The 24,389-nt window shown below is 48.9% G+C and overlaps 1 protein-coding gene across 1 annotated transcript in view; it reads left to right on the forward strand.

Annotated features, from left to right (window-relative positions):
• DHX15 (DEAH-box helicase 15) overlaps positions 1-24,389 on the forward strand; it is a 257,979-nt gene that overhangs the window by 193,473 nt on the left and 40,117 nt on the right. Inside the window, exon 12 of the mRNA XM_086964023.1 lies at positions 13,438-13,628. Coding sequence (XP_086820149.1) covers positions 13,438-13,628 — 191 coding nt within the window. The remainder of the gene's footprint in view (positions 1-13,437; positions 13,629-24,389) is intronic.

Below are 24,389 nucleotides of genomic sequence, written 5' to 3' on the forward strand. Positions count from 1 at the left end.
ATTGATTGAAGTCGGAAAGGTTGATTACCGGCCTCTTACCCCCATCGGTCTTGTCGGCCAGGAAAATGTTGCTCACAAACCCCCGGGGATGCCGAGAAGCGCAGGTAATGGCGCCCTTGCGGAGGGAGGAGACCTCCTCTTCCACCAAAAGGCTGTCCTGAGCGGAGAACTGGATAGGCCGCGGCAAGGCGGCTTGCACTGGAGTCCCCTCGAACTCTAAGTGAAAACCCCTCACAGTCTGTAGGACCCATACATCGCTCGTGATTGTAAGCCACACTTGAAAACAGCGCGCCAACCTTCCCCCTATGTCTTGTGGCGAAGAAGGGAGAAATCTCACCTGGACTAGAGGTTGCAGCTCCTCCACGGTATCCTCTGCCTTTACCCCTTTTTCCTCGTGTGGGGTAAAAATTCCCGAATCTTGATTGATCCTGGTAGTTTCCGGAGCCCTTCTGGTTCGTCTGATGTTGCTGTTGGCAACCAACCTTCCTCGGCCGGCCCCGTGAGAAACACTGGGAAACACCTTCTTAATCGTCGATTGAGCACGATCAAGGGATGTGAAGGTATTTACAAATTTACCAAGCTCCTTCACGTAGGGTTCGCCAAACAGGCCCCCGTGGGCGACCGCGCCCGCTTCAGAATCCGCCAGGTCTCGCAGCTTCGGGTCGATTTTGATAAGGAGCGACTGGCGGCGCTCAGTGGACAGGGCACAATTGGCATTGCCAATAAAAATAACTACTCTTTGTGCCCAGCCTGAAAGGGTTTCTGGGGAGATGAGAGTTGGACTCCTTAGCCTCCTCGGCCATGTCCAGGATCTTGGTAATGAGACCTAAGGCGTCCAGGAGCTTATCCTGGCAGGCCCTCCAGGATCTGTCGATGCCTTTTTTAGGATCTCTAATAGACTTCTGAAGAAAGGTGCCCATCCTGTGGTCAATCTCTGGCGTAAGTACATCCTTCCCGTCAAGAGAAGGGCGAGGGCATACCGCCTGCAGACAGTTACGAGCTTCTTTCTCAAGAGGGTGGCAGATATGGGCGGCCACGTAAGCCGCCACCTTATCGGAGGGGGACCACTCCGAGGACCGCGGGTGGACTATATCATTGGGATCCAACATATCTGCCGTGATAGGGGGCTCTTGGGAGGACCCTGGAAGGGCTTTAGGGGCTAGGGGCGTCGGAACCTGACCGGGAGAGGAAGACGGACCTGGCCCTGGGGCGGGGAGGAATGGCAGCTGGCCTACTGGCCATAAAGGCCTGCCTAAGGCGATCAAAAGCATCCCCATCCACGCCCGCCTCGCGGGAACGCTTAGGCGGAGGGAAGCCCAGTGGGTCGTGGGGGACAGGAGCAGCAGCCTGGGAGGTAATAGGAGCAATATGCTGGGAAAGCTTGGCAAAAGCCGGGTAATTTTTGTTGCGATAGTCTATCCTCTAAAGGGGATATGGCCTGGTCAACCGCCTTATAGATGGGTGTCCACTGCCTCCTAAAAGGCATCCCCCCAGGGCATGTCAGCGAGGGGATCCTCCTCCTCCTGATAGTCCTCATAGTACTCCATGATGGGACAGCGAAGAGCTGCGCAGTATACAACAGAGGGGTACCCCTGGCCTAGCAACAGAGAGGCTTATCGGGCTGGGTGTCAGCCGAACACTTTAGGAGGGCCGAGATCCGCCAATCAATGGGCCCAAGCCTAGGGCCAAACTGGCATCTAACTTAATCAACCCTCTTTGTACAGGGCTACCGGCTGGGAAATGTCCCTTTGAGCACTTGTGCCCCCTCACAATACAGACCAACATGCGTGAACATGAACAGCTGCAAATACAGGCCCTGCCCAGATAGCCTCAAGAGAAGAAACCAGGGCCAGCGTGTGTGGCAAAAGAATCGCGGTAAACTCTTCAATACCGCCAATACAACCACACGGGCGTTCGTCCTCAGCCGGGGCTTCTCACTGACTTGCGCGCGACGTTTGAACCTCCCAGAAGAGAGATCAAACGCCGAGGTGCGCCGGCCTCCACACATGCACCCTCTAAAGGCGGGAGGACCCGAGAGCAATAGCCAGTCTCTGCCGCGTAGGTACGGGGAAACCCGTAGCCGCAGCAACACCCCTCCCCGCGGCTTCTCCGCTGCGGGAGAGGGAACCAAAACACAACACGATAACCAAGAATGCCCGCACTGAAACGGAAAGTAGGATTCTGCCAAAAAGTGCGGAACTCACCGCGAAGCAAAAATACACAATGCCACAGCATGAAGCCACATCAATTATCACAATGCGAAGCACTAAGTCGAACAAAGCAGCGCTTTAGCAAAGAAAACATCGTAAACACTAAAACGGCTAAAACACAAGGAAAAGCTTGAAGGGTACTGATCTTGCTGCGCAGCAGCGAAGATAGAGGAGAAAGAAGGCACTGTGGAGAGACTATGTGAGGGCTGCCAAGGCCCTGATTGGACATTGGGTCTAGAGATTCTATTGGTTGTTGCCAGGTGTTTCTGGTTTTTCTTGTAGACTACATGCCCCTGTGGAATCATGGGAAATGTAGTCTTTGTTATCTTCGCTGCTGTGAATAAAGTGGAGAAAGAAGGCATAATCCTCGCCTCCAGTCCTGTTATAGAATTAATTTAATTTATCTAGATATCCCGATTGAGCTCAATGTTGCATTGTGTTGACTATTGCAACAACTGTAACTATTGTAATCAAAAAGTCTATTGCCTATTTGAAAAGTATTTAACTAAAGTAACTCATTCTGAGAGAGTATATTTTGATACCTTTGTTCTAAAATAAAACAAGCATTGGAAATGCAATAGGTCTCGCACCATTAGAGTTAGTGCTTTTAGAATTGTTTATGGGTTTTTTTTGTAAATGTTTAGCATTTTTGCTTTCTGTAGCCAATGCTAAAGAATTACAAATAAAAAAAGCCATAAACATTTCTAAAAGCTCTAACTGAAATGGTCTGAGACCTATTGCACTGTGTGAGGGTGAGGGGTTGAGGGTGAGGGTGAGTGAGGATGAGGGGTTGAGGGTGAGTGAGAGTGAGGGTGAGTGAGGGGTTGAGGGTGAGGTGTTGAGGGTGAGGTGTTGAGGGTGAGGTGTTGAGGGTGAGTGAGGGTGAGGGTGAGTTAGGGTGAGGGGTTGAGGGTGAGTGAGGGTGAGAGGGAGTAGTTGAGGGTGAGGGGTTGAGGGTGAGGGGTTGAGGGTGAGTGGTGTTGAGGGTGAGTGTGGTTGAGGGTGAGTGTGGTTGAGGGTGAGTGTGGTTGAGGGTGAGTGTGGTTGAGGGTGAGTGTGGTTGAGGGTGAGTGTGGTTGAGGGTGAGTGTGGGTGAGGGTGAGTGTGGGTGAGGGTGAGTGTGGGTGAGGGTGAGTGTGGGTGAGGGTGAGTGTGGGTGAGGGTGAGTGTGGGTGAGGGTGAGTGTGGGTGAGGGTGAGTGTGGGTGAGGGTGAGTGTGGGTGAGGGTGAGTGTGGGTGAGGGTGAGTGTGGGTGAGGGTGAGTGTGGGTGAGGGTGAGTGTGGGTGAGGGTGAGTGTGGGTGAGGGTGAGTGAGGGTGAGGGTGAGTGAGGGTGAGGAGTTGAGGGTGAGTGAGTGTGAGACTGAGGTGTTGAGGGTGAGTGAGGGTGAGTGAGAGGTTGAGGGTGAAGGGTTGAGAGGGTGAATGGTTGAGAGGGTGAGGGGTTGAGGGTGGGTGAGGGGGTGAGGGGGTGAGGGAGTGAGGGGGTGAGGGTGAGGGGGTGAGAGTGAGGGGGTGAGAGTGAGGGGGTGAGAGTGAGGGGGTGAGATTGAGGGGGTGAGAGTGAGGGGGTGAGAGTGAGGGGGTGAGAGTGAGGGGGTGAGAGTGAGGGGGTGAGAGTGAGGGGGTGAGAGTGAGGGGGTGAGAGTGAGGGGGTGAGGGTGAGGGGGTGAGAGTGAGGGGGTGAGGGTGAGGGGGTGAGGGTGAGGGGGTGAGGGTGAGGGGGTGAGGGTGAGGGGGTGAGGGTGAGGGGGTGAGGGTGAGGGGGTGAGGGTGAGGGGGTGAGGGTGAGGGGGTGAGGGTGAGGGGGTGAGGGTGAGGGGGTGAGCGTTAGGGGGTGTGAGGGTGAGTGTGAGTGAGGGGGTGTGAGGCTTCGGGTGTGTGACGTTGCGTGAGTGTGTGTGAGGGTGAGTGAGGGTGTGAGAGGTGTTACGCAGAAGGTGTGTGAGTGAGTCATTGTGAGGTGTTGAGGGTGAGTGAGGCGTTGAGGGTGAGTGAGGGTGTGGTGTTGAGGGTGAGTGAGGATGAGTGAGAGTGAGGGTGAGTGAGGATGAGTGAGAGTGAGGGTGAGTGAGGGGTTGAGGTTGAGTGAGGGTGAGTGAGGTGTTGAGGTAGGGTGAGGGTGAGTTAGGTTGAGGGTGAGTGAGGGTGAGGGGTTGAGGGTGAGTGAGGATGAGTGAGGGTGAGTGAGGGGTTGAGGTTGAGGGTGGGTGAGGGTGAGGGGTTGAGGGTGAGGGTGAGGGTGATCATGACGTGGCACAATCCGCTTTCGTAGAACAGAGGCTTGGCTTGGCTTGGCTGTTTCCAGGCCTCGGGCGAGACATTACAAAGACACAGGTGCAATAGGGTGCGCACTTGGCAAAGGTGAGTGCGTTCCTAGGACATCACGAACTGTGAACACACAAGAAAGGCAGCAGTGTGACGGAAGACTGTTGCGCAGAGAGGGCCAGGAGCGGCCCAAGACAAAAAAATTACCAGCGCTTTTCACCCCACATACAAACTACGGATATTTGTCGACAGCACTCAAAATGAGGATCCGAAGTTAAGCAGGACTGACACTTTTCTGCAGTTCTGCAGTTCTGCAGTTGAACATAATGTGAATGGGAAGCACTGCCATACTTAAATGGAACAGTACTGACACCTTTCAGCGGTGCTGCTGTACTTTCAAGGAAACAGTGAGTCACACCTCAGCAGAGCGGCCACACTAGGAAAGGGCAGTGCTGGCACTTTTCTTTGGCAGGGCAGCACTCGTCCTCCCAGGAGCACCCTCTCACCAGTGCAGTGTCTTCTATGGGTGGCTCGCTTTATATGCAGATGAGGCAGATGTAACGATCCAAGCTTCTGAAATCATGTAGTAAAGTTCACCTTTACACCACGCCACTCTCAAGTCAGCTGGTTCGTTCTTGGCGATCATTGTCTGGAGGAGGCGTTTCACGGCGCTGTCTAGATTGCCATATTTAGCCGTGGATTTCCTGCACCTATATTTCTAGACCACACTTTATGAATTGTACACGCGAATTACTTGGTTGTACAGTTCACCTGCACTGGCATAGTAATTTAGCCAAACGGTATGATAACAAGCACTTTAACGCTTTTAAGAGGCACAGAAGCTGCACTTTGAAGGGAGCGTGCAGCGAGTACTCACCCAGTGCTCCATGTCAGACCGAGGCTGCTGGCTCGGGATGTCCGGTCTGTGCTCTCGGCCTCAGCTCCGCCCGCTGACTCCTGATAGACAAAGTGGCCGGATGACCCACTGGCACCTTATATCCTTGCTAATTTGCTAACTATTTTCAGCACAGCCTGCAGCACTTCCGGGAGAGTGTCACATGCTGTCAAACAAATTGTTGATGCCCAGAGCATCCCAGTGGGTGGCGCTAGCATTCCACGGTGAACATGAAAAGGCCGATGCGTCGCCCTAGGAATGCGTGGATGAATCAATAGCCTTCAAACATACATTATTGGAGGAGGGGGTGGGAGCGAGGACATCCGGCTATAAGCGGCCTTTAGCATCATCTCTTCCCAGGAAGGCGTTTAACATGGTTAGAGCCCATGCTTTGCTCACGGCCGGAGCCCAGCAATGAATCGGCCATTGTTACTCTGCTAAGTATTCAACTGCCACTAATGCTAAAAGTGCACGAAATGTCACCTTGCCAAAGTGTTCCACGGTTCCTGCTGGAGAGAGTTCAGCGGTCTATACAGGACATTATCCTATGGAGCCAGTGAGATGCTTTTCAACTCCTTGCAGGGAAGCAGCCACTGTTTTCTGTAAAGGGCTAAAACATTTTAAACCCAAAACGAGTTCGAGGCGCATAGAAACAGACTCCGATATTCCATTGTTCCGTGGTACAAAGTATTAGATGATCCAAACTAGAATACTAAGTCCTCTGATGCAAGTCGTTCAAGGGTCTCATACAAGAAAAGATTACAACGGTCCCATCATGGAAGCTTTCCAGGGTCAATGGACGGAGGCTTTCTCTCAATGGAACCCATTGGTAGACATGGCAGGCAGGGGAGGGGGCGGAGCGGGGGTGTGGGAGGAGTGCGGGAACAGACGGCGAGGAGAGTAGGAGGAGGAGAGTAGGGGAGGCACGGCCTAGTGGCCGTGCAATCAAGAAGTGAGGGGGCGGGAGAGTAGGCAAGGCAGGCGGCTGGGGGCATGTGCACGCGCTTTTAAGCTCAATGCGCATGCGCATTGAGCTTAAAAGTCACGGGCACTGCAAGGAATCACCACGATTCCTTGCAAGTTGGACAAAGAGTGGATAAGCCCCCAAAGTCTCGCTTGCTCGATGCGCATGCGCATCGACAGGCGAGACCTGAAAACGATATATTTTGATACAAAACAATTGGCCTACAGTACAGTTCTGGAGTGTGTGCAACCATTTGCTGACTGAGTGTGTACAACAAATGCTTTACATTGTCCTCTGATACTGCCTTACTGCTCGTCCAAGCTACCACTTTAGAGAGTAAGGTTATATCTAACTTTAGCCTCTGCCAAACCTCCGGGGACTGTGGTCTCTATACACACTGCACCTTACTTTGGTCCAGTATATGTAGAGCCACTTTCTTACAATCATGCTTTTAAGTCTAATTATTTTAACTGAAGCCAACAACCCCTTCAACATTAAATCCATTAAACTGCTTGTGTGCTTTCTCCCCTGGCTAGGTTTGAAGCACCCCTGGGAGCCACGGCACACAGTTTAGACCACTGCACTAAACTTATTTAACACTAATCCTTTATTGGTTCCGTAGCGTGCTACTTGCTGAAAAAGCGATTTGACTCCTCGTCTGGGGTGGTAAGCACTATATAAATGCAATTCCAATACAATATCCAAGGCAGTGCTATTCCACAGGTAATGTGCCAAGTCGATGTAGTCATTTTTTTCACTTTACTGGGGCAGGCCAGCTGTAGGGGCAGTGGCATCCCAGTATGGGGATCCCAGGGGACCCTTTTCAGCCTCCAGGCCCTAGTTACTCTGGCACCATTTACTAGTAACTTAAAGGGGGCAGAAGTACCAATTGTGGACGTGTTTTTAGGGAATGAACACTGGTACTGGGAACCTGGACAGCAGGGATCCAATATTCTACAGTCAAATTTGCATCAAAAGGCAGGCATAAAGTGTGGGGAGGGGGCAGTAGGTGGTTCATTACCTGGTTACTAGTAGTATAGATTTAAAAAGAAAAACACACATTCTCTTAACCCGAGATCAAAGATATCGCTGCTTTTTAAATCTACCTAAAAACGTGTCATATCCATCGTGTAGGAAGCTGGCTCTTTATATAGAAATCTAAAATGAGGTGCACTGTGTATAGTCCAGGCAAACCACAATTGGTTTACAGAAGCACATATGATAATCCAAATCCTTTTTTTGGTTAGGTTTTCAGGCTTCTAGTAAGGCCTTCCAACTCTGACCACATGCTTGTGCTTTTTTTTCTTTCTCTTACGCTATTGGCCTTTGCGCGAGTCTTTCTAAGAAAGACAGCATGCAATTGGCCAAAGGCCTTCTCTCTCCCCTGGCCTAGCGAGCTCGGGAGTGAACCGCATAGTGCCTGCTGCATTCTTAAAATTATTTTCAGAATTTGCACGCACCACTTGGGGGTAGAGCTGCATTTCTTTCTCATCTCCTGGTGCCTCATGGTTGATGATCAGCAAGTCCGTGCACAGGCTCGGGCTCCCCTGCGGTTCATCCCTCCGACGACCGTGAACACAAACTGCAGGCTTCCTGCTAATCTGTTTTGCTAACATAAGCCCATTTCGGTCCGGAGCTACTAAAGCTCTAAGATCATCCCTCCACGCAGTGCACAAGCTGCCCTGACAGACACATACAACTCCTTATTTAAAGGCGGTCCTGCTTCCCGGGCTGGTGCAGAGGCTTTGTGTGTGCAGTCCGTATCTTTTGGCAGGTACACACGGCCCGCTGGCTCACCAGCACTTCCCTCGTGCTGCGTGAGGTACACAGGATGTTTGTGCGCCGCAATGTCGGCAGCCCGTCTCCTGCAGAGGCTCTTGCGGTTCTTTTCGGGCCGTGCTCTGCAGGTGCGATAGGTTAGGGTAGCACAACCTCCAGCTACGAACAGTCCCCGCCTCCTGCCTGTAGAGGGACGGTAAGTTCCCGCTGCCGGTAGACACCCTGCAGCGATTACCTGCTTAAGGACAGCACACAAAGCCTCCCGGCGGCAACTCCCATGCCGGCTCTCTCGTGGGAATACCGCTCTCTCCCCCTTCGGCCGGTGGCACACAGCCGCCTGCTCTCTGGCCAGCTCGCAAGGAGCAGTCTCAGCCCCCTTAGCTCTCAGCTTCCTCTGCTCCTTTTCCTCCGCAGTGCGAATCCCCTCAGTCCTGGCCTGCACTCTTTCTTCTTGGACGCCGCACCAGCAGGGCAGGATGCTGTGCCCGGCAGTGCATACCAGGGCACGGCCAATTTCGCACTCGGCGAGGGTGGGTGGCGGTACGTAGGACTCTTTACAGCAGCCGTGTCAGCAAGAAATTCTCGTCCGTCCGGGGCTTCTCAGCCCAGCAGAGCCCAGTTCTCTTAAGTTTATTCTTTTCATCCATAATGAGAAGAAAAGGCGAAAGTATTTTACAAGACCTGGTCAATGATTAAACCATCTTAAGCCTTCTCTTTGCACGCAGACCTCAACACATCTCTACGTGTTTATGCAAAAACAACAATTGATGGACAGAATGCAGAACAATGTCATACATTCACCCCAGTACAGAGATCTGGGCCTAAATCGATCGTTTTTTTGTACTCCAAACCACCCCAGTTCAGACATGGCCATATGCAAATCAGCCTTGACCCTGTGCCTCATGGGAACAGTCCATCCCGAACTGCCAAGCCATGTCTTTCCTGGACCGGAATCAAGCATCTTTGGACCGGTTACTGGCTATCAGCCATCTTCAGCCAGTATAGCTTGACTCCAGTGGTGGTGAGAGCATGGGACTCACGTCTGATGGGCATGCTATCCTGCATATTTTACTAAATGATTCTTCAAAGAAATTTCCGTGTAGTTTATCAAATCGTTTTTTTTCCTAGTTGCTTTTTTTGTGGACATTTTATTTTGAAAGCAAAGAATTATCAGTCTTACTTTCAAGCTTCTGCAAATATGTACATCTAATCATAAAGCATTCTGGGAGTTTTATACATAGCCTCATATTAAACTTTGCAAATGTGTATACACATTTGTTTTCCCTGGAACTATCGGTAGTGCGCTCTCAGCCTACAATTTTTATTTACGTTCACCCTAATAAAGACTTTGCATTTATGAAGCATAAATACAAGTTCGAGCAGCATTAATATATGGACACAAATATTACCTCAACAGCTGACAATTCCCTTCCCTGCTTCATAATGTGGTACTAAAAATTGGCAGCCATGGGTTTGTGCTGAACGGGGTTGGGCCCACTTGTCCTCAGGACAAAATAAACTCTAGACTTGTCTTTGACCCAAAATAAAATATTTTGGGTGAAAGGCTTTAGAAATTCCACTCTCCTGCCCCTACTGACTAGCTAATTTTCCCACCTGTCCTGGTGCCAAATGGGCACTGGGCAGGTGGTGGCATTTCCCCTGTCTGATGGAAGCCAGGGATCCCATATCAAAGGCGTGGGGAGATTTTTTAAGCCCACCTGCTTTGATATGCTGATAACTAGTGATCTTGCTTTGAGAAGGTGGTAACACCTCCTGCTAGAGCAGGCATTCTTTTTGTGCTCAGAGCAAGGGCTCTAACCGGGGCAGGGAGGGGGGGTCACAATTCTGTCTGTTGTGGCAGCCTGGTCTACACCAGTCAGCCAATACACTAGAGGTTAGTAGGTTTTCAGGGAGTACCTCTTAAGGTACCCTCTGGGTGCATGTATTTGTTAATACATCACTGGAATCAGTGTGGGTTTATCAATACTATATGTTTGATACCAAATACCATAGGTTTCAGTGAAGCCATTGTGGTTGGGAAAGTCGTTTTGACCGGTGCCTAGTAAATACCTTAAGATAGCTTCTCTGTTCACCTGTACTGCCAGTAATTGAACTGGCCAGCACAGGGGCATATCTGCTTATGTATATATGTCCTCACATGTAATATAATGCACCCAGCCTTAGAGCTGTAAAGTCTGCTGTAGGGAGGACTTTCATATGTTACATGCAGTGTTGGGGAATATGGCACATGGTGGCAGTCAACCAGAGTTTAGTGCTGGGTCCCTTAAAGTGACACAAGATCTGCTGCAGGTCGTAGGGACCCACAGTACCAATGCTCTGGGTATCAGGGGGTGAAACGTACTTCAGATGAAGATGGTTAGACTTTCTCAAATGCTCTTCTTGCATTTATAGGGCAACAGTATGTAACATTTGAAAGTATTCCACCCCTAGTGCTAACCCCCGCACTTAGTCTTGAAGGAAACGTATCTCTTTTTAATCCAAACAATACACATGTCCCTTTCCCAGACTACAACACCCTGATCAGGACACGATTAAGATTTGAATGTTGAACATGTTTACATTTGGTGGAAGAGTTAAACACATGGCTAAAGTATATAATTGAGAATATCATCCATGTTTACTGTAAGAAATGAAAGCGGTTTGCAATGAAACATTAAAAAATAGTGCGTTTTTAGATAGGACGAAAGTTCATCTCAATTTCCTTTTTACCAAATAAAGATGCAACATGATGTCCAATACTACATTTACTTTCTTTCAGCAAGCATTATGATTGGATTAAATATATCCGCTTTGCGAGATGTTATTCAGTTGTTGCAAGTGGGTGGCATTGTGGCCATCAATGTAAAGATTTTCTAGGTGTGATACCCATTGCTGGTGAAAGTCTCTGCATTAAGTGGAAAACTATCTGTTCAATGTATTTCTCATTAGCAGAAAATGATATCCCGCAATGAAAAAGTGTATACTATCGCTACAGTCAGGTGATGAACAGAACATTTAGAATTGGGCTGTGTGCACGCAGAATAATCCTGGCAGGTGAACATGCACACAGGAGAAATAAGCTTTTACTAGAAGACTACTTAAAACATAATTTTCAATATTCACAAATGGGGGTTAAATCAACAAATGGTGAACAGTCTTTTCTCTGACAGAGGATTCTCCACAAATGGATCACTTTGTGACAAGACCGCATTGCATATGCCTGGTATTTGTGCAGACACCCAATTGGAAATTATTATTTGATTGATTCAAAATGTTTGCATAGTTTCCATCTTTTACTGCTATTTCTGCAGCATGCAGTTTGCAAAATTTGACAATCGTACAGGACGTTGATCCTTGAAACTCCCAGATAGGGACCAGTGAATTCTCCACTTAATCCGTTTCCCAAATGTTCTCCATCAGAGGATATAACATGACCTTCATTAAGTTTTTACAGCAACAGCTGAGAATTTTATTTCCCATGTGGTAAAAGTTTGGAAGTGCTGGTTCGCTTTATGGAAAAAATGGAAAACAAACTAAGTCATCCAATTGGGTAGTGAGCTCTCTGCTACCCAAAGTAGATAGCTGTGTAGGTCAGATGCCAAAGAATGGCACATCTCGCAACACAACTGAATTGTTTCCTTGAAGGTTTTTCCAACGTCAGATTATTACTCTAGCAAGTATCTCTGCTATATTTTCCACCTACCACTGACGTCTAGGTTTTATATTCCCTACAGGGCTATCTGCCATACTTCTCGGCTCTCAAACTCAAGGCGCTCTTAGGCCACTATTGGACAGTTTGCAGCGCTGCATAAAAACCTTAAATACACGTTAATGTACTGTTTTGTATCTCATTGGGGAATGTTCAGCTTTATTGAAGCTGCATTAGACTGCAGATGAATTGTTTAACCTTTGTAGCACCACTTGCACTGATGCTTCTGTAGATGCTGAAATGTGAGACCCGTGATAACATTCGTATAAAACTAGGATATGTACGAGTAAAGCTCTCAAACTGTCTGCATATTGTTTATCTCTGATGAAGATGACAGAAAATTAACAGCTTCCCTGCTGGGCACATTCCCCCGCTGTGCTGGAGGGCAGGGGGGCGCGCACAGCGCCCCAGTGCTCATGACGAGCTCAGCTCATCATGCAGCGCAGTGCTCGTGTGCTCATGACGAGCTGAGCTTGTCATGACCACACCCGTTCCTTTAGAACGCTCGCACAGCAGGGGAATTAGCCCAGCGTGGGAGCGTTTGAACGGTCATGACGAGCTCAGCTCGTCATAAGCACACGAGAACCGTGGATCATGACGAGTTCAGCTCATCATGAGCATCAAAGGAGTTAAACACAAGGAAAGATTACAGTATTAAAATGCCTAAAATTAGCGCCACTATTGGTACTGTCCTTTCAACTAGTTGGGGCTGTGAAATTGTGAAAGTTTTTTTGAGCGAATCATCTTGTGAAGTTCATCTTTTATAAACTTTTCAGTTGAAGAATTCTTAACTACAAAACATAGATTAAATAAACGGGTAAATTAGGTTTGTAGGAAGAGAATGCCTGCAAAGACCTTTGTTTAATGGTGGATTTAGTCTGCAAAGGTGTGTGGGAATGATTATCATTGAACTAATTTGTATACCTTGTCCGGACGGTCATTCCCATTCCCTTGTTGAACTGGTAGCCCCAAAATTTGGCAGGACATAAATACACCACTTCGTTTATGACCAGCAGCACAAAAAAATAATTTATTTACCTTGCAAACTCAATGAGGGAAAACCACGCAGACGCACCACAGCTTCAGGTTTCTCAGAAGACTCTTGAACACGAACTTGCAAGTCTCATCCAATTACTTGAGAGGGAATTTGATATGGGGCAGTGAGACCCTCTGAATACTAGCCTGCACATGGGTAGAGAACGTGAGTAGAAATTACCGATCCCGTAATCTTTGGCGAAGATTGGTGTCTATTTAACATTCAGTATGTGAATACAACTACACCCAATTTCCTACAGTGAAACTGGTTTTGTGCTCAATTGACACCAGCCATCCGGGATTTTCAGGCTGTCAAATGTTAAAAGGTTGTGGGATCCATCTCTTTTCCAGATTCCTTGTTTTCCTTGTTTTATATATTCAGAAACTTAGTGAGCTTGTGCTGAAATGAGTACCATACAGAAAATAGTTTTTTTTCAAACACTTAAATGTTTATATTATTTTCTGAATTCCCTCGCTCTTAAACTACATTTAAGTAGAGAAATTGTGATTTATTCATACTCTTGGCGTTTTCTGCTGTCACTGAGTTTTTAATGTTTTGTGTTCATTTTTGCTTCCAGATCATGAGGCAGTTCAGTGGTGTTACGATAACTTCGTAAACTACAGATCACTGATGTCTGCAGACAATGTACGCCAGCAGCTGTCACGAATCATGGATCGGTTTAACCTACCACGTAGAAGTACGGACTTTACTAGCAGAGATTACTACATAAATATAAGAAAAGCATTGGTTACTGGGTATTTTATGCAGGTGAATATTTATAAACTTCGGTACACCATGACTTAATCATTGTGAAACATGTTTTTGTTACAGCTTCAATGTTAAAATTTAAGAAATTCTCTAAAAATGTGTTCGAGGCATGTGGGCTGCTGTATTCATATCTTGATTCAAAAAAAGGGGGTGGTGATGAACAGAGTGTCTGAATTAAGCAGACCACTCTTACCCAGTCCAAAGATCAGGGCTTGATCCATCACCGTTATTTAGCTCACTGCACCATCCCAGCTCAGAACCTGGCTATATGCAAATTAGTCTGTCCCTGGCCCAGTGCATCATGGGAACAGGGCAGACCAAACTACCAAGCCAATTCTTCACCAGAAAGGAGACAAGCTTCCGGGGACCGGTTTCTGGCATTTCAGCCGTCGCGGCCCGGGTTGCTTGAATCCTGATGGTGCAGTGAGCAAGGGACTCATGTCTGAGTATACCCTGCCACACCTATAGTGGCCAAAAGCGATTAAAAAAAGGGGGTGGTGATGAACAGAGTGTCTGCATTAAGAATCAGAAACTGTCCATCACCACCCCTTGTTAAATATTTTGTCCACCCTAAGCGTGGAAGGGTATACTCAGATGTGAGTCCCTTGCTCATTGCACCATCAGGATTCAAGCAAGCCGGGCCGACGACGGCTGAAATGCAAGAAACCGGTCCCCGAAAGCTTGTTTCCTTCCCAGTATAAGAATTGGCTTGGTAGTTTGGTTTGCCCTGTTCCCATCATGCACTGGGACAGGTACAGACTAATTTGCATATAGCCAGGTTCTGAACTGGGATGGTGCAGTGAGCTAAAAAACGGTGTTAGATCTAGCCCTGATCTCTTGACTGGGTGAGAGTATTCTGCTTAATTCAGAAACTCTGTCAATCACCAACCCTTGTTAAATATTTTGTCCACCCTAAGCGTGGAAGGGTATACTCAGATGTGAGTCCCTTGCTCATTGCACCGTCAGGATTCAAGCAAGCCGGGCCGACGACGGCTGAAATGCCAGAAACCGGTCCCCGGAAGCTTGTTTCCTTCCCAGTGTAAGAATTGGCTTGGTAGTTTGGTTTGCCCTGTTCCCATCATGCACTGGGACAGGAACAGACTAATTTGCATATAGCCAGGTTCTGAACTGGGATGGTGCAGTGAGCTAAAAAACGGTGTTGGATCTAGACCTGATCTCTTGACTGGGTGAGAGTATTCTGCTTAATTCAGAAACTCTGTCCATCACCACCTCTTGTTGTTGTTAAAAAAAAAAAAAAGAATTCATATCTTAGCATAGATCGCCGCCTAGTGTTGGGTCCGGATGATTGCACTGTTTTCTTGGAAGAGTCTTGGAGTATCACGAGATAGGTGACTCCTCCCCTGGACTACAGTGCGCATGGGCATCCTCTCCATCCTTAGATTGTTTTTTTCCGCCATTGGGTTCGGATGTTATTCCTCTACTCCAACTTCGGAACCGCAACTAAACTACTTTCTAAGGCCAAAAGGCTTTCTACCTTGACGGTATTGTTCTCGTTCGGTACTTCTTGACTCGATCAAACTTTCCATCTCGATCCGGTCGTCGACGCCGGCTGTTGGGCCTTTTCGACGCCACGTGGAACTTCTGTCAATGGAAAGGAGCCTGTTCAAAAGGTGCCCACAAAGCCACTCCAAATTCCCACATACTGACAAAACATACAGTATGCAACAAGTGCTTATCTCCAGAGCACAACGAACAAAATTGCCTCGCGTGTGCCCAATTCAGTTTGAAAAAGACCATCCGGAATCGACGGGCCGCTAGGCAAGAGATGCAGCGACAAGCACTTTAACCGGAGGACATCTTCAATGACTAACACGACCTCCCGGGAGCGGCTGACTCGGATCTAGAAATCGTCACCGTTAAAGACCAGTCAGACTCCGATTACCAGATCACGATGGGGCAAAACATGAGTACCCAGCCCCCAACCCCGCTTATACCGAAAGAGAAGGCTCCGGTCGAAGCATCGCCTAAAGGCCTTAGCCAAGATCAACAAATTCCTTCGAACACCCCGCCTTCCTGCTCGGCTCTGAAGCCCAAACACACGCCTTCTGATAGCCCAGGAACGAGCAAGACTCTTCCCAAAAAGGTTGTCGAACCGAAGAATGTTGTCGATCCAAAGGTTGTCGAACCGAAGAAAGGTATCGAACCAAAGAAGGCTGTCCAACCCAAAAAGGTTATCGAGCTGAAACCTCTCGGGCGAAATAAGAGCCTCGAACCAAAGAGGGTCGCTGATCCAAAAAGAACACTCAACCCGAAGACGGCCGTCGAGCCTAAAACGAGTGTCGGTACCCAAAAACAAGATCACACTAAAAAGCCTGTCGACCTGAAAAAAGCCGTCGACTCGACCAAGAACATCGAGCCGAAAAAGGTAGTCGACCATAAAAAACACACCCAAACGAATCGAACCGAAGACTACGGTCGATCCAAAACAGGTCGTTGAACCAAAGAAGGTCGCCGAACCAAAAAAGACGGTAAAACCAACAAAGGACGTCGACGGAAACAAAGTTGTCGAACCAAAACAAGTCACCGACCCGAAAGCAGCAGTTGAGCCGAAAAAAGCTCCACAACCAAAGGCCCTCGAGCCAAAGACTCACAAACCAGTGACTAAGCCAAAAACATCGGCTCCAAAGCCACGGACAGTCTAGGAAGAACTCTTCTATCCTGATCCAGTGAGTGAGGAACAACCTAAACTTTACATAGACCCTGAAACAGGACACGTTGCAGTTTACCATCAGAAAAAGAGACCATTGGACACGGACACTCCCTCCCCTGTTCCTCCAAAGAGAAAAGACTTTGGGACATCTCCCTCAAGGCCTTTTACTCCTCCTACTTTCTTTCCTAACATGCCTTTAGTGCCTTAGTCTCCTACACATTCAGATTATAATGAGGGAGATAACATGAGGGAAGATCCTCTGGATAATTTTGGAGAACCAGAGGATCAGGAGTCACAGGATAGCACGTGGGATGACCAGAATGATCCATTTGAAACACAACCCATCCCTGACACCTCCCCATACCCTACAAATCAGTCGCCTACTGACGACACCATTGTTTTTTTTACCAACTTCTAGATAGGGCAGCAAAATGCCACAATGTAGGCATGCACACTGACCCAATAGAAGATTTTCTATTTGACACTTTTCCTACTTCTGAAAAAAAGTGTAAACATTTCCTATGTTAACAAGGGTACTAAAACACGCGCCAGACACATTCAGACTCAGCCAGAGCGCGTGTACTCCATCCCAGAATTGAGAAAAGTATGTCTGCCCCTACAGACCCTACTTAAAATAAATCCCAGTTGCCTTTACACTCACTAGTAGTAGCAAACGCTCGAAAGAGAGCTAATTCACAAACAGGAAATGCTCACCCTCCTGACAAGGAGTCTAAAATTTTAGAAGCCTCAGGTAAAAGAGTAGCCTCACAGGCTGCAAATTCCTGGAGGACTGCAAACACCAGCTCTGTTAGCACGCTACGATAGAGCACATTACGACCAACTTGAAGGTTTACTGCAACACCTGCCAGAACCTTTTAAAGCTTAAGCGAACGACCTCATACAGGAAGGCAAATTTATAACTAATGCGTTCGAGGCATGTGGGCTGCTGAATTCATATCTGTGCATAGATCGCCGCCTAGTGTTGCGTCTGGATGATTGCACATTGTTGTCCCGGAAAAGTCTTTGAAGTATCACGAGATAGGTGGCTCCTCCCCTGGACTACAGTGCGCATAGGCATCGACTCCATCCTCAGATTGTTTTTTTCCTCCATTGGGTTCGGATGTCTATTTGTTAACTCAAGTTCGGAATCAATAAAAACTTTCCCTTTGGCCAAAAGGCCTTTAGTTATCGTCGGAATTGTCTTTGCGATCGGTGCCCAGTACTTATTCCAGCTCGTTCCCCAAGCCGGGCATCAAGAGGAGCCGCGTGGCTTTTCGGCACTGAAGGCCCGGTCGACGCCAGAGGCCTTATCGACGATCCATCATGGAACGGAGCCCGTTCAAGAGGTGTCCCGTTTGCAACTCCAAGTATCCTCACATCGATGTCCACCCGGTATGCAACAAGTGCCCGTCTCCAGATCACGATGAAGCCAGCTGTATGGCTTGCTCTCAGTTCCACTCCAAGAAGACGATTCGCCTTCGACGTGCAGCGCGAAAGGAGGCCCAGCAGACGGCACCTGACCCGGTGAACATCTTCGATGCCAAGGAAGATGAGGGAGTCGAGCAGGAAGTTCAAGAGAACCTGTCTGATCCTGCATCGGAGATTGACTCCAGTTACGACGCGGATGTGGAAATGGTCGATAATAAAGACGTCGACGAGGTAGGAGACCACGATAAGGCCTTTGGGGCCGTGGAAGATAGCTCGAGCGAGGAGCTAGGCCCAGCCGTTGGTACGGGGCCGCAACCAAAACACTCGATAAGGCTCAGGTCGAGAGATCGCCACATGGCCTTACCCAAGATCGTACACTTGGTTCTACAGCCTCGCCCCAAGTCCCGGCTACGGGCATTTCTAACGAGCCATCGGTTGACCAACCGAAAGCGTCGATGTCTACACAACCGAAAGCACTGGATGCTAAATTGAAACCAAAAGTGCGTATTGCTTTAGTCGGTTCGAAGGCCTCTGAACCATCGGCACCGACAAAACAGAAGTGTTATCGACCCGGTGAGACGAAGAAACTGGTCAAGGACGTCGACCCGAAAAAGTCGGTGCCAAAGGCCGTCGACAAGGGACTTGGAACTCGGAGAGTTCTCGATCCTAAGCGTCAACCCGACAAGGCAAAAAGCAGTTCAGACCTAGAGTCCACACCCAGGGGTGGCTCGAAGGAACCCGTCGAGTCAACACAGCCATCCGCCTCCTTCTCGAAGCAGGTGTTGGACTCGCTAAAACGCATTAAAAGAAGGCTACTACTGTCGGACCGAAGGTTACTCCACCCCCGAAGCCGGTCAGTAAACCTCCAAAATCCTCGGCACCCATCCAGTTCACTCTGCCGACTAAGGCCTTCGCTCCTAGGACGGCCTTCGAAACGACCAAGAAGGTGTCCACGGGGCCGAAGCCTACAACTATGGAGGTGGCCACTAGGCATCGACAGCCTCCGCCTGAAGATCAGTCAAGGCAATTCATTTACGCCGAGACGGGTAGACTTTCTATTTTCAAGCGAAAGATCGCCCCTGAACAGCCTATGGAGTCATATAAAATTCCATTAAAGAAAAAGAGGGATTCTGCTAAGTCACCTCTTCTCTTTGAACCTATAACACCACATGGACAAGACACTGCCCCTATCTCACCCACATACTCAGATGTGGAGGCAGGGGATGGTGACAATGAGGAGTACAGCTATCCTGTTGACACTGATCCTGAAGATCACACTGAACCCTGGGCAGACGCTGCTGACCCAGGAGATCCACAAACTGCCCCAGACAGTCATGTTTATGCTGTTGAAACCTCGCCTACTGAAGACACTGCTGCGTTTAATGCACTTATTGAAAGGGCAGCAAAAAATCATGATGTCCAGCTCCATGCTGACCCTATTGAAGAGGATTTTTTGTTTGACACCTTCTCAACCTCAGAGAGAACTGTCAAGACTCTACCAATGCTAAAGGTTGTCCTAAAACATGCTGGAGACATTTTTAAGGCGACCACAAGGGCAAGAGTGATAAACCTCAGAATTGAAAAGAAATACAAACCAGCACCTGGGGACCCTACGTATATCAAGGGACAGTTGCCTTTGGACTCTCTGGTTGTTTCCAATGCCCGGAAGAGGGCGAACTCTCAAACGGGTGATGCTCCCCCCCCTGACAAAGAATCTCAAGTGCTAGAAGCATCAGGGAAAAGGGTGGCAGCTCAAGCGGCCAATATCTGGCACATCTCTAACACACAGGCACTCTTAGCCAGATATGACAGGGCTCATTAAGATGCACTTGAAACCCTGTTACAACACTTGCCAGATGAGTATAAGGAGGCAGCAGAGATGCTAATACAAGAAGGGAAACCTATATCAAACTCATCTATCAAGTGTGCGCTGGACGCAGCAGACCCCGCGGCCAGGGTAATTAATAAAAGTGTAATGTTACGGCGATATGCCTGGCTGAGAATCTCCGGTTTCAAGCCCGAGATACAAACCACCATACTGAATCATCCTGTTAACCCTGATCCCTTATTTGGCCCAGAGGTGGACACCACATTGGAAAAAATCAAAAAAGACAGACTGCAAAGTCTATAAGGGCTCTACAGCCAACAATAGAGGAACTTCCAGAGGCCAGCTGTCCCAGCAGACACAATACAGTAAAGGAGGCACGCAGACCACCTACACCAAACAGAGTAGGGGTTGCTATCGTGGAAACAGCACCAAGGGCAGAGGTTGTGGAAACAACAGCTCCCGATCCTCCGCCAGTAACAAACAGTGACGTCTTGTCACTGCCCCCCGACCATACCACACCGGTCGGGGGGGACTGCAACAGTTCCTGCCGGTCTGGAAATCCAATACTACAGACAGGTGGGTGAGGCAGCTTATCCAGTACGGTTATTGTCTGGAGTGAACATTCACTCCACCCAACATACCCCCAAGACACCGTCCTATGTCCACAGAGCATTTGCAATTATTGCAGCAGGAGGTAGTCGTCCTGCTGCAAAAAGGAGCCATAGAGCTCGTGCCTGTGGAAGAAAAAGGTACACGTGTGTACTCGTTGTACTTCTTGATCCCAAAAAAGGAGGGGTCCCTCAGACCCATACTGGACCTCAGGCCCCTAAACCAGTACATTCTATCAGAACACTTTCACATGCTCACATTACAGCAGGTTCTACCGTTACTCAGTCAGGGAGATTTCCTTGCAACATTAGATCTGAAGGATGTATATTTCCATATACTGCTACACCTGTCACACAGAAAATACCTCCGGTTCACCATTCAGGATCAGCATTATTAGTTCAAGGTCCTCCCTTTCGGAGTGACGACGGCGCCCAGGGTGTTTACCAAGTGCCTGGCGACAGTGGCTGCACACCTACGGAGACAGAACGTTCATGTCTACTCTTATCTGGACGACTGGCTTATCCAGGCGAAGTCGGCCCAGCAGTGTGCCGCCCACATGTCCCACACCATTCACTTTCTTCACGATCTGGGATTCTCACTGAATTATCCAAAGTCCCACCTTCAGCCCGCCCACGTACGGCAGTACCTGGACGCGACAATAGATACTCTGGCAGCCAAAGCACAGCCAAATTCAGTGAGGATCAACAGCATGCAATCCCTGATACAACAGTTCAAACCACAACACTTGCTTCCAGCACGAGTGTGCATGCAGTTGATAGGCATGATGGCCTCCTGCATCTTCATAGTCCCGCACGCGAGACTACACATGCGTCCGCTTCAGGAGTGCTTAGCACGTCAGTGGAAGCAGGCTCACGGACAGTTGAAAGACCTAGTGTTGGTGACCGGTCGCGCATACAACTCTCTGCATTGGTGGAATCCACAAAACCTTTGCAGGGGCCGACCGTTCCAGGAGCCTGTGCCACGGATTATTCTGACAACTGACGCATCTCTCCAGGGATGGGGAGCTCATGTACTCCACTACACAGTGCAGGGACTATGGACAGCACAGCAGAGGAAGATGCACATCAACCTTCTAGAACTGATGGCTATCTTCATGGCGATGAAAGCATTCAAGGTACATCTGTGCAACAAGGTTGTTTTGATCCGGACGGACAACATGACGGCCATGTACTACATACAGAAGCAGGGAGGTACACACTCTCCACAGTTGTCTCATCTGGCTCAGAGCATGTGGAAGTGGGCCATTGAGGTGGAACATCTTCCTCATGGCGGAACACCTCCCGGGCAAGGACAATCAGATGGCGGACCTGCTCAGCAGGTACAGCCACCAAATGCACGAGTGGGAGATACATCCATCAGTACTCCAGCCGTACTTCCAGCGGTGGGGTCATCCAGAGATTGACCTGTTTGCCACAAAGGAAAACGCCAAATGCCAAAGCTTTGCCGCCAGGTTCCCACACCCACAGTCGCAGGGAAATGCGATATGGATGACCTGGTCAGGCATATTTGAGTATGCTTTTCCCCCAGCACCTCGAATACCGCTGGTGGCACGCAAGCTGAAGCAACACTTGATGACTCTCATCCTGGTTGCTCCAACGTGGGCATGCCAACCATGGTACACCACGTTTCTAGAACTCTCCGTGGTACCGCATCAAAGGCTGCACCTCACACCCAGGCTTTTGACGCAGAGCCATGGCGACATTCAGCATCCAGATCCGCAACAGCTCAACCTGACGATCTGGCTCCTGAGGTCTTGGAGTTTGGCTACCTCAACTTGCCTCCTGACTGTATGGATATCATAAGGGAGGCAAGGAAGCCCACCACTAGAGCATGTTATGCGGCAAAATAGAAGCGGTTTGTCATTTATTGTGCCGAATACAACATCAAGCCGCTAGATGCATCTACTCACAATATCATTTGTTATCTATTATATCTATACAAATGCAATCTGGCCTATGCTTCCATTCGTATACATTTGTCCGCAATAGCAGCTTATCTCCAGAACAGGCAGCATCTCTCGCTTTTCAGAGTGCCTGCCATCAAAGCCTTTCTGGAGGGACTCAAACGGGTTATTCCTCCCAGACACCCACCAGCGCCTGTATGGAACCTAAACGTGGTCCTCACCAGGCTGATGGGTCCACCTTTTTGAGCCTCTCCACTCATGCGAAATTCAATTCTTGACGTGGAAAGTGGCTTTCCTAATAGCAATCACATCGCTACGACGAGTTAGTGAACTTAAGGCACTAACTATCCAGGAGCCATTCATAAAGATTCACTCCAACTGGGTGGTACTCCGCACTAACCCCTAGTTTCTGCCTAAAGTGGTTTCACAGTTCCATTTCAATCAAACTATAGAACTGCCAGTGTTCTTCCAGAATCCTGAGTCGGTGGCAGAGAGAATGCTCCACACACTAGACGTCAAAAGAGCTCGAATGTACTACATAGATAGGACAAAAGATTTTAGGCAAACAAAACAACTGTTTGTTGCCTTTTCGCCACAACACAAAGGCAACCATATTTCCAAAGCAGGTATAGCCAGGTGGATCGTTAAGTGCATTCAGATTTGCTATCAAAAGGCCAAGCGCACATTAACGGTTCCCCCGAGAGCCCACTCCACGCGAAAGTTGGGGGCCTCCATGGCTTTCCTTGGAAGTATTCCTTTAGAAGACATATGTAGAGCAGCCACATGGTCTAACACACACACATTTATAAAACACTACTGCGTAGATGTGCACTCAAAACAGCAGGCAGCTGTAGGGCAAGCTGTTCTAAAAACACTTTTTCAAACTGCTGCAGCTGGCACGGGCGGCCGCCGCTAATGGAGGGACTGCTATATATTCTATGCACAGATATGAATTCAGCAGCCCACATGCCTCGAACCGAATATGCTACTTACCAGTATGCATCTGTTCTTGGCATGTAGGGCTGCTGACATTCATATCGCCCGCCCTCCTCCCCGGCGCCTGTAGCGGCTGCAGCACTCAGATTTACTCTTAGCATGGTCATCACTTATGGTGTTACACTCCATCTTTGCCACAATGGTGAAAAACAATCTGAGGATGGAGAGGTTGCCCATGCGCACTGTAGTCCAGGGGAGGAGCCACCTATCTCGTGATACTTCAAAGACTCAAACACCGTCACTCTCCTGAGGCACAGCCGGGAGATAGCTAATGCGTACTTTGCACATTTTTGTCTTTTAAATTGTGTGTAATTGTGTTTTAAAAACTTGCTCTTTACCTGATCAGCCCCTGCCTCAAAGCATCCCCAGCAGCGGTTCCAGCGCTGAAAGGGAGAGCTCACGGGAGGCTTGTCAGGCGCCATCGGCCACGCCGAATCGATGGACACACCCTCCTCGAGGCCACGCCCTTTCTCTGTCCCATAATAATGTGCATGCACCGGAAGCGCAGCGGACGAGCGCAGTGGGCGCGACGATTGCGCGCCAAAGGCGCGCATAAGGCAAGCTAGTCTGCGCTCGTCCGCGCCGAGTCCGTGCCTAGGGCCAGTATCCCTGCATCTCAGCCCTCTGACCTTGTATACTACAGTGCTGAAACCCTTCGTAGTCTAAGGGCACCCACCAGCAACTGCTGTCAACACAGCTATCAAGCTGACACGCTGCCGCATGTCTGTCCCAAATGCCATAACTCTTTCAAACCCAAAAAATCCACTGAGCCGCTACATGACTTCCGCATGTTCCTATTGAACTGCCGCTCTCTCCCTAAACATAAGGTCGAAATTGCGCTTTTAATAGAGGAACACACACCAGACATATTGTTCCTAACAGAAACCTGGCTATCCCCTGACGCTGATCCTGCGGTCATAGAGGCTCTCCCGCCAGGTTTCCAAATCTCTCGGCAAGATCGACCGAAAGGGAGAGGAGGAGGCCTGGCGATAATTCATAAAGAACAGCTTCTCTGTCGAATAGTCCCCGAAACCATCCCGGACTGTGAAAGCCTCACCTTTAACATTGAACTTTCACCTAACAGATGCCTTTCTGGCACTCTTATTTACCGCCCTCCCGGCCCCCGAAGCAGATCCACGTCCGTCTACCCTCCAGTGTGGCTGAACGTCTCAATATCACATCCAACTTCACCTTGCTAGGAGATTTTAATTTTCACTTTGACTCATCCTCAGATCACATAGCCGTAACCTTAGCTGATGATCTAGCAGCTCTACAACTCACCCAACGAGTTACCTCCCCCACCCA

This window comes from Lissotriton vulgaris, chromosome 3_2, assembly GCF_964263255.1.
Source record: "Lissotriton vulgaris chromosome 3_2, aLisVul1.2, whole genome shotgun sequence".
Lineage (NCBI taxonomy): Eukaryota > Metazoa > Chordata > Amphibia > Caudata > Salamandridae > Lissotriton > Lissotriton vulgaris.